The sequence below is a fragment of the Catharus ustulatus genome, chromosome 4 (genome assembly GCF_009819885.2).
Source record: "Catharus ustulatus isolate bCatUst1 chromosome 4, bCatUst1.pri.v2, whole genome shotgun sequence".
Classification (NCBI taxonomy): Eukaryota; Metazoa; Chordata; class Aves; order Passeriformes; family Turdidae; genus Catharus; species Catharus ustulatus.
The window spans coordinates 76,118,328-76,132,189 of record NC_046224.1 but is presented as its reverse complement, the minus strand read 5'-3'; the positions used below and the strand labels follow the sequence as shown (position 1 = coordinate 76,132,189).

The following is a 13,862-nucleotide window of genomic DNA, read 5'->3' as shown; positions in this document are numbered from 1 at the left end:
ACAGTGTGAAGGTTAATTGGGTATTAGGGCCCAATGCTGACTGACTCAGTGCTGATGCTCACCATGCAGGGGGTGTATACATTTAGACAAGCTTGCATTGTGCATCATTGGGTTGTAGGTGTGAGTGTGTGGATGAAAGGTGCTTGACAGATGACAGAAAGGCTGAGAGACTGCATGTCACAGGAGCATCAGGAACTTGCCATGATTAGGGGTTAAAATAACTGGATATAATGAACCATGACTGACCAATTGTGCAGACAAGAATTGTGGGAGGAGTCTTGGTGCATATGATGTGAAAGTGCCAGGAGAACAGTAACTGGAAGTGCTGGAAAGCTCTGTGGTGGAAGTGTGGACTGCTCTGACTGCCAGGCTGTGCTGACATCCATCTAGCTTTACAATAAAATAAAACAATAAAACAGATAATGGGGGAAAAATTACTACACCCATGCAGATACCCAAAATTATGAGGACATGAGGTGTAAGAGCATGTGTTAGTCCTGAGCCACTGCCCAGAGCCTGACACAGGTCAGAGTCCCCCAGCTGAGGCCACACTGACTCACTGGAAGGGCACACACTGTTACACATTGTGAATATTTCCAGGTATCATTCTCTTGTCATTTTATCATGTGTAGCTCATGTGTACCAAGACTCCTTCAGTGCACATCACGTTTTCTGGTGTGTCCTTACCCCATGACAGATGCAAAAAGAACTTGACCTTTGTATGTGATTAAAAAGAAAGCAAGCTTTTGTTCTCAAATGAGGTGTGAAGAAAACTTGTGCTTTTGGTTTGAGTGTTTAGGTTATGAGAGACAGGACAATGGACCTCCGATACATTACAGCAAATGCAAACCTGCCCAAAATCCTTTCTCTCAGTCAAGAAACTGTTAGGGAAAAACCCCCAGATTAGGTTGGCAGCAGGCCTGTCATGCAAACAGTTTGGCTTTAATACTGTACTCCTTATATCACAATCTTTCCATTGATTTCACTGTCCCTCAAGCCAAACCCCAGGAGTCTGAGCATGCTCAGAGCAGATTTACAGATAAGGAATCCAGGGGGAAAAAAAGAGTAAAAGGCAAACACTGTTACATAACTATTTTGTGATGTTAACTAAAACATCACATCCTGCTGAGGATGGCTGATGGTGCTGACAAAAACAGGAGGCTTACAGAGGCAAACTGTTGTCTGCCCTCAGGGCAAAGCAGCTGGGCATCTGCTGTGGGAAAGGCACACAGATAAAAATGCACTATTATATTGGCAGCTGGTGCTCACACCTGAATAAAGTTTCAGCATAACATCTATTATTCTTCATCAGCTTTCAAAAAACATTAAAAGAACCCTCTTCCAAAACTAAAAATAACATTGTCCTTTAAAATAACTGCTTTCTGATTTACCCCTACAAAGGAAGTCAGTTTTCCTCTCGTGTTATCGCGAGCATCATCCCACCTTCAGAGGGAGCCCAGACACCCCATGCTGCAGCTGCGGGGGCTCGGGGAGAAGCATCACTAGCCCGGCCCAGCCTGGTGTCCCCAGTGTCAGGAAAATTAATCCACAAACACCAGAGGTTTATGTCCAAAAAGGAGACAGAGAGTCCTTTTTGCTTTATTCAAATGAAGGGAGAGGCCATGGGGCATTCCTCTGGGCTCTCCCAAAACTTTGGAGGACGCAGCCTCCTTTTAATCCCAATTTCCCAGCCCCATTTCCCTCTCTCTTTCCCCATGGGCTTGAGAGGTACAGACTTCCAGGCACGCCTGATACCTGAGATCCCCCTCTAATATTTAACCCTCACTTTCAATTTTTAATTCCTATAGAATGCATAGTTTTTCCCCATTGTTTATTTCTTCTTTCAATATCCAGTTTCATTTCTCAGCAAACCTACAGTTTATTTGTAAAGGCAAACATCCTTTTGTCCATCCACCAATCAGTGGAATCCATCCCATTGCTTATCTCTCTGTGCTGGTTTTACCTACCAGCAGCTTGTTAGCAAAGCCAAATCCCTCGCTGCTCCCGGCGGGGCTGTGGCTGTCCCGGGACGGGGCGGGCACGGCTCTGCCGTCCTTAAAGGGCTGTGCGGGCGGTGCTAGCAGGCAACACTGCTGGTGCAGCCATGGCCACCTGCGTGCAGCTCTACACCGGGGCAGGCATGCCCGTCATGGGGCTGGGCACATGGAAGGTAACGGGGGAGGGAACGGGGACAGCGCTCGCTCGCTCTCGGAGCGGCTGGGTCCGCGTCAGGAGGGCTCCGGAGCGCTCGGCGGTGGGCAGGGAATAGGGACGGCTGGGCTGGGTGACACGTCCTGCCCGTGCCGTCCCTGCCATGGGTGTCACGTCCCCCCCGCCATCCCCGCCCGGGATGCCGCCGAGGATGCTCTGTCCCCGCGGTGGTCTCCGCAGGCGGAGCTCCAGCGCTGCTTTTGAAGCCGCGTTCCCTGCTGTGCCCTCCGTCCCTGCCGTGCCCCTCCTGTGGCCGGGCAGAGGTGACCCGTGGGTGTCCTCAGCCTGTGAGAGGGGCGGCTCCGTCCCTCCCGTAGCCGCCAGGGATGCGCGGATCCATCCATCCTCCATCCCCTCCTTCCCCTCCATCCGCCAGGCTCCCCGGTCCCCTTTCCCTGCCCTTTCCCGTGCCACTGCACTGCACTGAGCATTTCCCTGCTGCTTCCGTGCTGAGTCACTAATCCAGGCGAGAATCATCTGCTAACAAGGTGTGGCTTTAGAAAACCATCCATGCGTTTCGAGCAAGTTCTGACAAAGAGGTTTGCCCTGTTGTTACGATGACTACAAAACCAGTGGTCTATAAAACTGCTGGATTTTTGTGAACAAGATATTCCAACATCTCTTTGAGCACAGCTCTTAGAGCCCTTTCAGGGTATAGGAACACACAGGATTGTATGCCTCCTCTGTCTCTGAAGGAAGCAGTTGACATAAAGTTCAAATTACAGCTCCAGGACAAGCTTGCTTAGATCACAGTAGAACACTCCAAAGGTGTACACCACTGCCCTCCCCATGGAGCTAGAACTCCCCCAGCTGGGCCATTGGACTGTTTCTCTTAGACACAGCACTGGGAAGTGAGGAGTGTTGAGCAAGAGGCACTGCAGAGCTCCCTGGCACAAAACTCGGCTCCCCCTGGTCCATCTCTGGCATTGCTGGGGGCTTTGCTCTACCTGGCTGTTGGCTGAGCCTGCTTGGGACCGGGACTTGTAGATAAATGGCTGGAGGCTGGCTTCAAGCCCAGCAGCCTGCACTTGTAAGATGAAGAGAGCTTTAAGAAAATGGCATGGAAAAACTCTACTCAAAACACCATTGTATGTGTTTCTTTAGTTGCTGGATAACTAGAAAATGGCCTGTATGCTTTGATTTGGGATCTCAATCTTCTTTTTCCAGTCTGAAGCTGGGCAGGCAAAAGCTGCGGTGATGGCTGCCATCGATGCCGGGTACCGCCACATTGACTGTGCCTATGCATATCACAATGAGAATGAGATTGGGGAAGGCATCCAGCAGAAAATCAAGGAAGGTGCTGTGAAAAGAGAAGACCTCTTCATTGTAAGCAAGGTAAGGTGACCTAAGGTCCAGGGGAAAGCTGTGTGCCAACATATGCATAGAGGGAAGTTTGAGAGCCATGGGGAAAGACTGTGTGCTATAGTGTGGAGTAATTAGGAGAATAGTTCAGACCATACTGGTAGAGACTTCTTTTTGTCCTTGTATTTTGTAGAGCATTATTTAAGGTGTGTTGTACATTCTCCATTTTCATGGGACTGTTCAAAATACATGTTAAGTGGAAATGGTCCCAGAGAGTGTGCTAACTTTTTTTTCCTTCCTGAGGAAAGAGCTTTAACCCAGGAGCTCACCATCTGCCTTGGTTTTTTCTCTAGCTGTGGTCCACATTTCACGAGAAGTCTCTGGTGAAGGGAGCCTGCAAGAAGACTCTTGCCAACCTGAAATTGGATTACCTGGATCTCTACCTCATGCACTGGCCTATGGGGTTCAAGGTACAGCAATAGCAGTGCCCTTGTTTTTCTCTCCTGGGAGGGCTCCTCAGAAGTGCCAGGAGCATTTGCAGCACCACTGCTGCTCCAGGAAGAGCCCATGCCTGCTGTGCCAGCACTGCTCTGGAGCTGCCCATCCCACCTTGCTCCTCCCCTGATCTCTGCCCCGACACTGCTGCCTGCACAGCGAACTCTGCCCTCTTGATAGTGGGGAGCCAGACCCAGCACCAAGGTCAGGCCTCTGGCTGCAAGATTGACTTGTGCTGCTTAACTTTGGGCTGAATGATCCTTTCCTGCTTCGAGGGAAGGCAGGTGGTACTCTGCTGCCTAGACAGAAATTCTTTCCTCTGCGTGTTACAGAATCACAGAACAAGAAAATGTTTCTGTCTTCCATTTCTTTCTGTAATCACTGAGTCCTTAATACAGTACAGATTGAGCTGAGCTTTGCTGTAGGAGCCTTAAAGTTGTTCCACAGACCTTGGATTTCAAAAGGTGAGACTTTCTGACATCCATGTCAGAAGTACATGAAATACATCTCATTCTTCGTGTACTCCAAAGGAGCTGATGGCTCAGTCTATGTCTAATCTTGGCTTTTTCTTTCTGCTGTGGACAGGTTAAGACCTCTATCCTATCTGTTGCTTTTGAGCTTGTAGCTGTTTGTCACACTTGCAAAGCTGTCATGGTTAGTTTTATGTGAACAAAGAGCTTGAGTAAAAGTGTCATGGCATAATACTTTGACATCTGCACACTGGATGTGGAGCAACGTGGGGATGCAGGGTTCTGTTTCTGAGTTTGTACATCTGGGGTGTTCTGATTTGCCACCAACTTAAACTGAGGCTCCCCTCACAGGACACCTGTGTGTTTACATAGTATCTTGTTCAGCAGATGTGGCTTAGCGTAATTCTGACTTAAAAGGTCCTTAAAAAAAGACCGAAACAAACAAAACAAACAAACAAACACAGTTCTCTCTTAAAGGAATAATAGAGGAGGACAGGAGGCTTGTCTGTTCCACAAGTGGTGTGACTTGTTTATCTGTATGTGTTTTAGTGAGTCACCACTTTACTTGGTCTAGGAGATACCTGACATTCCTAGTAGGAATGATTCCTGATCATTCCTACTAAGAATAGTTCCTGGCAAAATTGCCAGGAACAATGCAGACAAATATTAGTATTTTCTGTACATGGTCTTCAGTTGTCTTAGTATTAACTTGCCAATAGAAAGAGTTTCAATCTTTTTTTTTTTTTTTTTCACTGACAGGCAGGAGAGGAGCTGTTTCCTGCAGATGACAAAGGCATGGCTATACCCAGCAACACAGATTTTCTAGATACATGGGAGGTGAGTTCATCCATGGTGGGAAATCATGTTAGCTATTACTGGAAATCTTTTCCATCCTTGCATTACCTTCAGCAGCCCCAAAGTTCTTATGTATTTATTACACCATATACTATTTGGCTTTTCAAACCATATGTTCTCAGTCAAGCTGATAATCTGTAGTGAAGCTACAAGCCAGACTGTTTGACCTTAACAAAAACAGAACTGTCCTCACCTCTGTTCTTAAACTGCTGAAATAAATTAGGTTGTGATCATACCCATAGCCTGCACTACAACTCTCTGGTGCTGGCTCAAGAACATTAATTATCCTTATTTCCCATGTGAAAATAACTGAGACGGAATTTCTGCCAGCTCAAGAAAGGAGCCCTTGTGTTTGAGTGAGATGGAAGACATGCACAGTGTGCACTTTCCCCCAAGGGACAATCTTTGCAGCTCCAAACAGTTGTCTTTCCTTGCCCATGAAGGGAAATGAAGCCAACAAGGAATAATTCCTTCAGGACCTGTCTTTTATACTGGTGCTGACTGTGCTCCTCTCTCTGCCAGGCCATGGAAGAGCTGGTGGACTGTGGACTGGTAAAAGCCATTGGTGTCTCCAACTTCAACCATGAGCAGATTGAAAGAATCTTGAACAAGCCAGGACTGAAGTACAAACCTGCAAATAATCAGGTACGCTGCAAAGTGACTGGTTTTGTGGGATTATAAAGATCCAACTACAGTTGAATGAGGAGATGCAGAAAGGAAGAACAAAACAGACACAGCACAATTACACGCTGTGATTATTTTTGAGTACACATAAAGACGTTGTACATCTGTGTCCTGATAGGGAATGAAGTTGTGGTACACAAATTGCAACAAGAACTTCTTAAAATACTTGTTCTGTTATCAATTGCATCAATTTCTTATTAATAACAGATAAGTGTTCACACAACATGTGTTTTTTCTCATGCAGGAATCCACAATTCAGTCACCCACTGGGAAAGGGAGGTCAGTTTTAATTTCTATACAGAAGCAGAGCATTTACTTATACACTAGTGACTTCCTGGTATCTACCCTGATTTATGTAAAAAGAAAAAATAAAGTGTTTTTATACACACATATGTATATAAAAGAATCACCTAGTCTTTGTCTGCATACAGCAGCCACTGCCCTTCTGTTTCAAGGAGCTACAGTTTATCCCTTCAAGGGGTCTTGGACAGACTCAGACATGTCTTACACTTCTGAATTCAGTACTCCTTGCATACTCACTAAGAGCACCAAGTCTCCAGAGTCTGCCAGTCCTTCCTCTGCGTGTAGTTACAAAAAAAAGAGCACACTGAAAGGCAAAAAACATGCATCTTTGTCCAAAACTATAGCACATGAGAAAGGGGCTCCAATTCATGAGAAAAGGAGCTTTTATATCTGGAACAGAGAGTGGGGGAGGACAGACCAGATGCAGCACGTCCTTTTCATCCCACTCTATATTATTGCTGAATATACAAGGCATTGGGGTTTTCAGTATTTGCTAAGCTACTGCTTAGAAATCTGGCAAGGACCTGAGAACATGCCCAAGAACCCAGAGGTGAGCTTTATTAAATGCTCTTTCCCCAGAGCAGACACAGAAATACAAAAAAATCTCACTGTGGAAGCAAGTAGAAAAATACAGCTGAATAATACTTTGCACCTGAGGCCAAATAGCAGCCTTTAAGTGCATTGGGAGATAATCCCTGCAGTAAGTCCCAGCTGTATCTTATCAAGCTCTGTATCTTATCAAGCTGTATCTTATCAACTCTTCTGCTGGCAGATCGAATGCAATCCGTACCTTACCCAGGAGAAGTTGGTGAACTACTGCCAGTCCAAAGGGATTGCTGTGACAGCATACAGCCCCCTTGGCTCCCCTGACAGGTCATGGTAAGACTGCTGTGCAATTTGTGAGGGAGCTGGCATGGATAACGCTTGGAGCACTGAGACAGTAAGTGCACTATTAGACATTGATCTCAAAACAGATTTCTGGTATTATCTCTCCTCTGTGTAGGGCTAAGCCAGAGGATCCTTCCCTTCTGGATGACCCCAAGCTCAAAGAGATTGCAGCCAAGTACAACAAATCCACCGCCCAGGTACATGGATGCCAGACTGTATGCACCCCTTCCTATAACACACAACAGCTAATGACAACATAGAGAACAGGCTGGCTCTGTTCCCAGTCACCTCTGATGAGAGGCAGCAGGCTCTCTTTTCTGTGTGGCCTGCAATGCACACTCTCAAGTGTGCTCTGACTGTCATCATGAAACATTTTTTTTATCTGTCTTCAAATGCTGGAATGTTTCAGTCTTCATCTCAAGTCCTCCTGCAGAGAATGAAATCTTGAGAGAGGTCTGGGGGAGCTGGAAGACTCAACTGGCCCAAAACTGGATGGGAAAGGAGGCCTTCACTCCACCACGTTCCTCTTTGCTCTTCAGGCAGGGCAACCAGGGCTGCAAGAACCAGGATGATTGGAAAGAGGGATAACAGCTGTTGGAACAGGCTCTGCTTCTTCCAGAGCAAGAGGAATGATTCAAATGTCTGTTCTTGCAGGTTCTCCTCCGCTTCCAGATTGAGAGAAATGTGATTGTGATTCCTAAATCTGCCTCCCCACAGCGCATTGTGGAGAACTTCAAGGTGAGGGATCAGGAGTGAGCTGGTCTCTGCCCCTCAGGGATGGTTTGGCTTCTCCCTGTACAGCAAGGGAGAAGATCCTTTATCATTCTTCCCAGCTCCTGCTCTGGCAAGAACACCAAGCTTTTTGCCTGTTCACACACTCTTAGAGATGCTCACACTCTTTGAGATGCTCATCTTTTTTTTAATGCTTTATTTTAACTTTATATTAACAGAGCCACAGAAATGAAACTGTCTCATGGTGACAGCAGCAAACAGCTGCTAAACACAGTTCAGGCTTGGCATCTTTTCATAATTTGTACACAAAGGCTCTTGTAACTTTCTAACTTCCAACTTTTTAAGGTTAAACTTAATGTTACAGTTGAAGAGCAGGAAGGAACCAAGTCCTTTTTTTAGTATGCTGATAATTCTAGCAGTCACTTTACATGGTGTCTGGTATTCTGCAGACCCGAGATGAATTGCCACATGGTTTTTCACTGCCACTTGAATGCAGCAGCACACCACAAAAGGCTTATGTAGAGCAAGCAGTGTTAAGAAAACAATTGTGGTGTTCACAAATCATTCTGCTCTGTCGTTAATTCAGTAATCTTTGACTGCAACTGGTTATTGGGATTTCAAAAAGCCTAGACAGATTAAGTGAAATATGGAAATCTTGGAAATCTATGGAAATCTATGGAAATGTGCCTTTGGAATAGGACAGAAAGATTAATCTCTCACAAGTGGCAGATGCAGGAGCCTGCCAAGTGTCCTGCAACAGCTGGCATGTGTAATTGCAACTTTGGATGAATTTTTCTATTCCCTCTGTCAGTTCATTCTAGGTGATACAGAGACGTGCCTTTTTCAGTCATGTCTTCTAACCAGCTACCCTCCCTTGCAAACTTGTTCTTTAATTTTGTGGATTTTGCTTACAGCCTCTGGTTTATTCAAAGGGGTGGTTACCAGCTGTTTCTCTTTTTAGGTGTTTGACTTCAAATTGACTAAAGAGGAGATGGCAACTATTTTCAGCTTTAACAGAAACTGGAGAGTCTATACAATGAAGATGTAAGTGGTAGCATTCAGTATTTTTCTCCAAACCCATAAATACTATATATACAGAAGTTTTACATCTAAATGCTACCTAGAATGCCAACAGCCCGAATGATGAAGTAATTGGGATGTTCAAAGTGTACAAAAAACACATACTATAGAGGAAAACAAATCTGCAATGAGTCCATCCTTCAATTAGAGTTCAGATCCCACTTTAGTGGTTTCTTTAAGCAAAACTAAGGAAAATTATGACTAAAACAAAGTCTTCTATTCACTGCAGGGGCAAAACTCACAAGGACTACCCATTCGATGCAGAGTACTGAAGATGTTCATATCCTGCCCCACTTCAGAGCCTGGTCTGATATTCTTCCTATCAATTTAACTGACTTTCTTACTGCATTTCTCCTCTTGCAGCCAGTGAAGTCACAGCATATGTATTCATCTTTTGTTTATTCTTTCTGAAAGATACAGTAAAATTGTTCCAAAAGAATAAAATGGGGGCTGTAATAATTTTCTGTCAAAATGTGGATTGAGTAATCCACATTTAGTGAGGGAGAGACTTTGAACTATGCAGTCACATTTTTAATTTATCTTGGTCAATGCAACAGGCTCAGGAGGATAGCTGGCAGTTATGGGAGAAAAATCTGAGAAATGTGAGCTACAGGCCAGCTGTTTTATGATTCCAGAAGTAACTGAGAAAGGAGTTTTTCTTACTTAAAGAAAGCTTTGCCTTAGGGCAAAAAACCAAAAAACAAACCAACTCCATAAGCAGATAACACACAGGTCGGCAGTATTTCCAGCCAGGTTTGCTCCTGAACGTGTGGATTTTCCCTGGGCCAGCCCATTCCTCATTTCCCTGTGGGCAGCAGAGGGCGGCCATCCCTCAGCCACCCGGCAATGCAGGGACATCCCTGATGTCACACAGCCCCCTGATGTCACACTGCTGGCTCGGGGAGCTCAGCCCCCAAAGTGCAGGCATCCCCTCTGGCCCTGTCAGCCTCAGGGCCAAATTCTCCAGCCCCTCTAGCTCCATCCACCTCCCTGTTCAGCTCAGCCACCCATCCCACTGCCCTTGGCCCCACAGCCCAGGGGAGATCAGCAGCTGTTTGCTTTTGGGGCTGTGTCACCTTTCCGCTCCCAGCGCCTGGGCAGGTGACCAAAAACAATTATTAAGTTGCACAGTGTGTTTCAAGGCAAAAGAACAAAACCTTTCTCCAAGAAAATGAGCACCTTATGGACTTACTTCCAAAATTTCCACTGTCAATTCATGAAAATGTAATCCAAGAATGTTTGCTTTGCATCTTCCCAAAGGCAGCAACCATAAAACCTTCTGTAATCCCCAGGCTGAGGTGAGACTTAGCTCTGCTGAGATCGAACACACAGATTTATTGAACAACAAAGGTACAATGTTACTATGATGCACAAGTTTGGAGCACTGTCTTATTAGTGAATACTTTCTCCAGCACAGGTTACCCAGTCACCATACAGCCTTCAGAGGTCTCATTGTTCAAGCAAAACTCATCCACCAGCTGCAGTCCCCTTGGCATAAAGTTCTTTCAGGATGGATCTCCTTGGTCTCCAGAAGTAATCCTGAGTCACAGAAGTGTGAGCTTAAATTCTGGCATAGGACAGGGTGTTTATATCTGTTTCAGTGGTCTCCACACAGGTCACCACTGCCATCCCTTGATACCATCTGCAATTTATCTTCTTTACCTTCCACCCTGCACTTCATTGAAAGATATATATTAAGAATTATCTCTCCCTTATTCAAACTCCATCTTTAAAACAATCATCATCTTACTGCATATTCATTATAAACCCCACCCCTTGCCCTTGCAGACCAGTGTGAACATATGACACATCTCGAACCCACCCTTTCTCCCACAGACAAAATTATCAGGATCAAACACTGCAACAGTCAACATATTTTCCAACCACTTCTAAAATGTTTTCCAAGCTGAATTCCCAGTGCTGTCCTTGCTTGTGCCACTAATCTGCCCATCTTTTGGCGTGCACCAAACAGTACAGCACGTGTAAGTTACTCCTTGATGTCCCAACAGCTTATCAAATGATACCAGCACTAACTGTGCTCAGACCTTGGAGCTTTCAGGCCACAGGCCACGGCGTCAGTGATCACCGCGTTTTCACAGTCTCTTCCCCCTTGCCTGTAAACACAATCCAGTGGTCCAAACAACTGTGTGGGAGTCTTATCTGTGGGATCAGCAGGATCAGCTGATTTCTCTTCACAGCCCTTCAGTGGAGGGTCCTAAAGCCTTCCTCCCTTGAGAAAGGCAGTGCCTGCTAGTAGCAGAGGGCCCAAACTTCCTAGAACTCTGCTCTTACAAGGCAGAAATCTGTATCCCACTTGCTTCAGTTTCCCGCTACTGACACAGCCACTGCAGGAACATTTGCTGCAAGGTTCAATGTTTCTGCAATTTCATTCTGAGCAAAGGACTGCCAAGACAGCACTCACATTCTAGGGAGCAGTACCCCCACCTCCACAGGCCTACCTAACCTTGCAACTCAGGCTGCCTAAAGAGGCTTTATTTTCACTTTGCCATCAGCTTTCAGAAAGCATCTGTTTCTCTATTCCGAATTATCTTCCTACACAACACTGGTCTGCCCAGATGCCTCCTCTCTTCAGGCAATTGCACACTGGTGTGTATTCCCTCCTGGATGTGCACTGGCTGCTCCACTTCCACTACTGTGTATTCCCAAGGCCAGGATCATTGCTCCTTCCAGAGTTCTTCTCGCTGCTCCACTTGGCTTTGCCTCGGGTAACTGAGGAGAGAAAAAAGAACACAGAAGAACAAATGAGTAAATGCTTTTCTCCCCCTTCCCCAGCCTCCAGGCTGTGCCCAGAGCTTGTTATTTCAGCAGATGTGATTAAAGGACAAAAGCATGAGGATAAAAAACATCAACAGCTCTGAGAGTATGGGAGATCCACCAAGATATGCTCCTGGGCTGGTATGAGCTCAGAGTGACGAAGAGGCCAAGGTCTCCTACAGTCAGGGCAGGCCAAGCCCTTCAGATCTGCCTCCTGGCATCCAGGGGGTGAACTCAAACCCCCCACTGAGCAAGATAAATCTACCTCCAAGTGAAGCAGAAATTCCTGCAGTGCTTCCCAGCCATTCAAGCTTGAAACCTGCACGCTCTCACCTACAAACCCTGGCTTAAGCTATGCCTGTGTCTGTGCAGCTCTGAATCCCTGCAGATCTTCCCTTTAGTTGTAGAGATGATCACACCTTGCAGCATTGTCACCTCCCTACTTCCCCTTCATGTTTTGGATGTCTCTGGTAAACACTGTCGTTAAGGATATACCCACTTCCATTATTTTGGGCCCTGTTTTCAGCTTCCAATCACTGCTGGTCACCAAAGTCACAACCTGTAGTGAAATTACAGTTACTAAATGCAAAGTCAGCAAAACAAACTGAAAACTCATGATATTACGCCCTGTTTCAGTGCATGTGGATCAAGGGGGAAAAAAGAAAGCATGAACCTCTACCCCCTTACAGTTCCTCATTATCAGCACTCTCAGTAAAGACATGGCCATGCTATCAAGGACACAGGGCACAAGATTTAGCAGGCTGCTGTCACAGGGTGAACGCGTGCAGTACAGTACTTCCTCCTCCCCCAAGGCCCAAACCAGACCTTCGGGAGAGGCAGACAGTGGAAAGCTGACTGGCCTTACAGATCTGAGGGGAAAGAGCTAACAGCACAAACAAAATACAGAACTTCTGCCTAAAGCCTCTTGCGACAGGATGGAGGCATCTCTCTGACTTGAAACCATGAGGGAAAATTCAACCCAAGTGATAAGAGAGAAGCACCAGGTCATGTAAAGGTTTTGTGATCCAAGTGAAAGCACATCACATCCTGCCAGGGATGCCTGCTGGTGCTGACATAAAACAGGAGGAACATTAAAGAGGAAAACCAATTACCTCGCCACCCTTAGCTAAATGGAGCAACAAATGCGAAGCTGCAGAGAAGCACTCAGAGCAAAAGCTCACACCTGAAGAAACTCTCCACACATGAATCAGCAGCAAAGCCTCCCAGGCAAGTCTGGGTTTTTCCATTGCGCTGTGACGTCTTCAGCAGAACAGCGAATGCTTGTCTGCAAAAGCATCAAAGGCAGATTCTAGTTGTGAGACTGCTGGCCACTACCCCGTACGATTACAATCGTGCATTTTATTCTGCCGTGTCCTCAGCACTTCCCTAAAGACACAGGGACAACATGACCGTTATGTCACTCATTAAAACGTCACTGCTCCCCTTTTGAGACTTCCAAGACACTTTCAAAAAACCTCTTCTACGATTCAAAATAAAGCTGGGGGTGTTTTTAGATTCACTCTGTCCTAAATTACTCCTAAGCCACAGCTCGCAGTGGAAGCTGCGTTTGTCCCACTTGGCGCGGGGACAGCTTTTCCTGGCTCTCAGAGGACAGGCACGCCGAGGTTTCTGCTGTCCTGTCGCTCTATCAGCACACAGGGCCACAAAACTCCGGCAAGGGGAGCCGGGGCCAGCACCCCTGACACGGGCTCAGCGCTTCCGTGCATGGGGCACACAAGGCAACAACAGCTCTTGGGGTACAGGGAGACAGCGCTGTCTACTGTCCCCTCTGTCACTCCCATCCCTGCATGAGGCTGCAGGGGACCGAGGCGCTGCAGAAGGGTCCCAGGGGCTGCGGGCCGATCCGATCCCCCACACGGAGCCGGACCCGGGGGCTGCGGCCGATCCGATCCCCCACACGGAACCGGACGCGGGGGCTGCGGACCGACCCGATCCCCCCCCACGGAGCCGGACCTGAAGGCTGCGGGCCGATCCGATTCCCCCACACGAAGCCAGACCCGAGGCCTGCTCCGCAGGCTCGGCCCGGGCTCGGCCCGCCCCCTCAGC

General features: G+C 46.8%; 1 protein-coding gene and 1 long non-coding RNA gene across 2 annotated transcripts; one reads left to right on the top strand and one right to left on the bottom strand.

Moving 5' to 3' along the window:
* The first annotated feature begins 851 nt into the window (after positions 1-851).
* LOC116995971 (aldo-keto reductase family 1 member B1-like) lies at positions 852-10,574 on the top strand. The gene is made up of 10 exons (XM_033059114.2): positions 852-2,170; positions 3,379-3,546; positions 3,867-3,983; positions 5,238-5,315; positions 5,856-5,978; positions 7,093-7,199; positions 7,324-7,405; positions 7,863-7,946; positions 8,902-8,984; positions 9,250-10,574. The coding sequence occupies exons 1-10, from the start codon at positions 2,105-2,107 to the stop codon at positions 9,290-9,292; spliced, it is 951 nt and encodes a 316-aa protein (XP_032915005.1). The 5' UTR covers positions 852-2,104; the 3' UTR covers positions 9,293-10,574.
* LOC116995972 lies at positions 10,336-13,862 on the bottom strand. Its single transcript, XR_004417843.1, has 2 exons — positions 13,770-13,862; positions 10,336-13,080 (listed from the first exon to the last, which is right to left on the bottom strand). It is a non-coding gene; the product is annotated as an uncharacterized LOC116995972 (long non-coding RNA).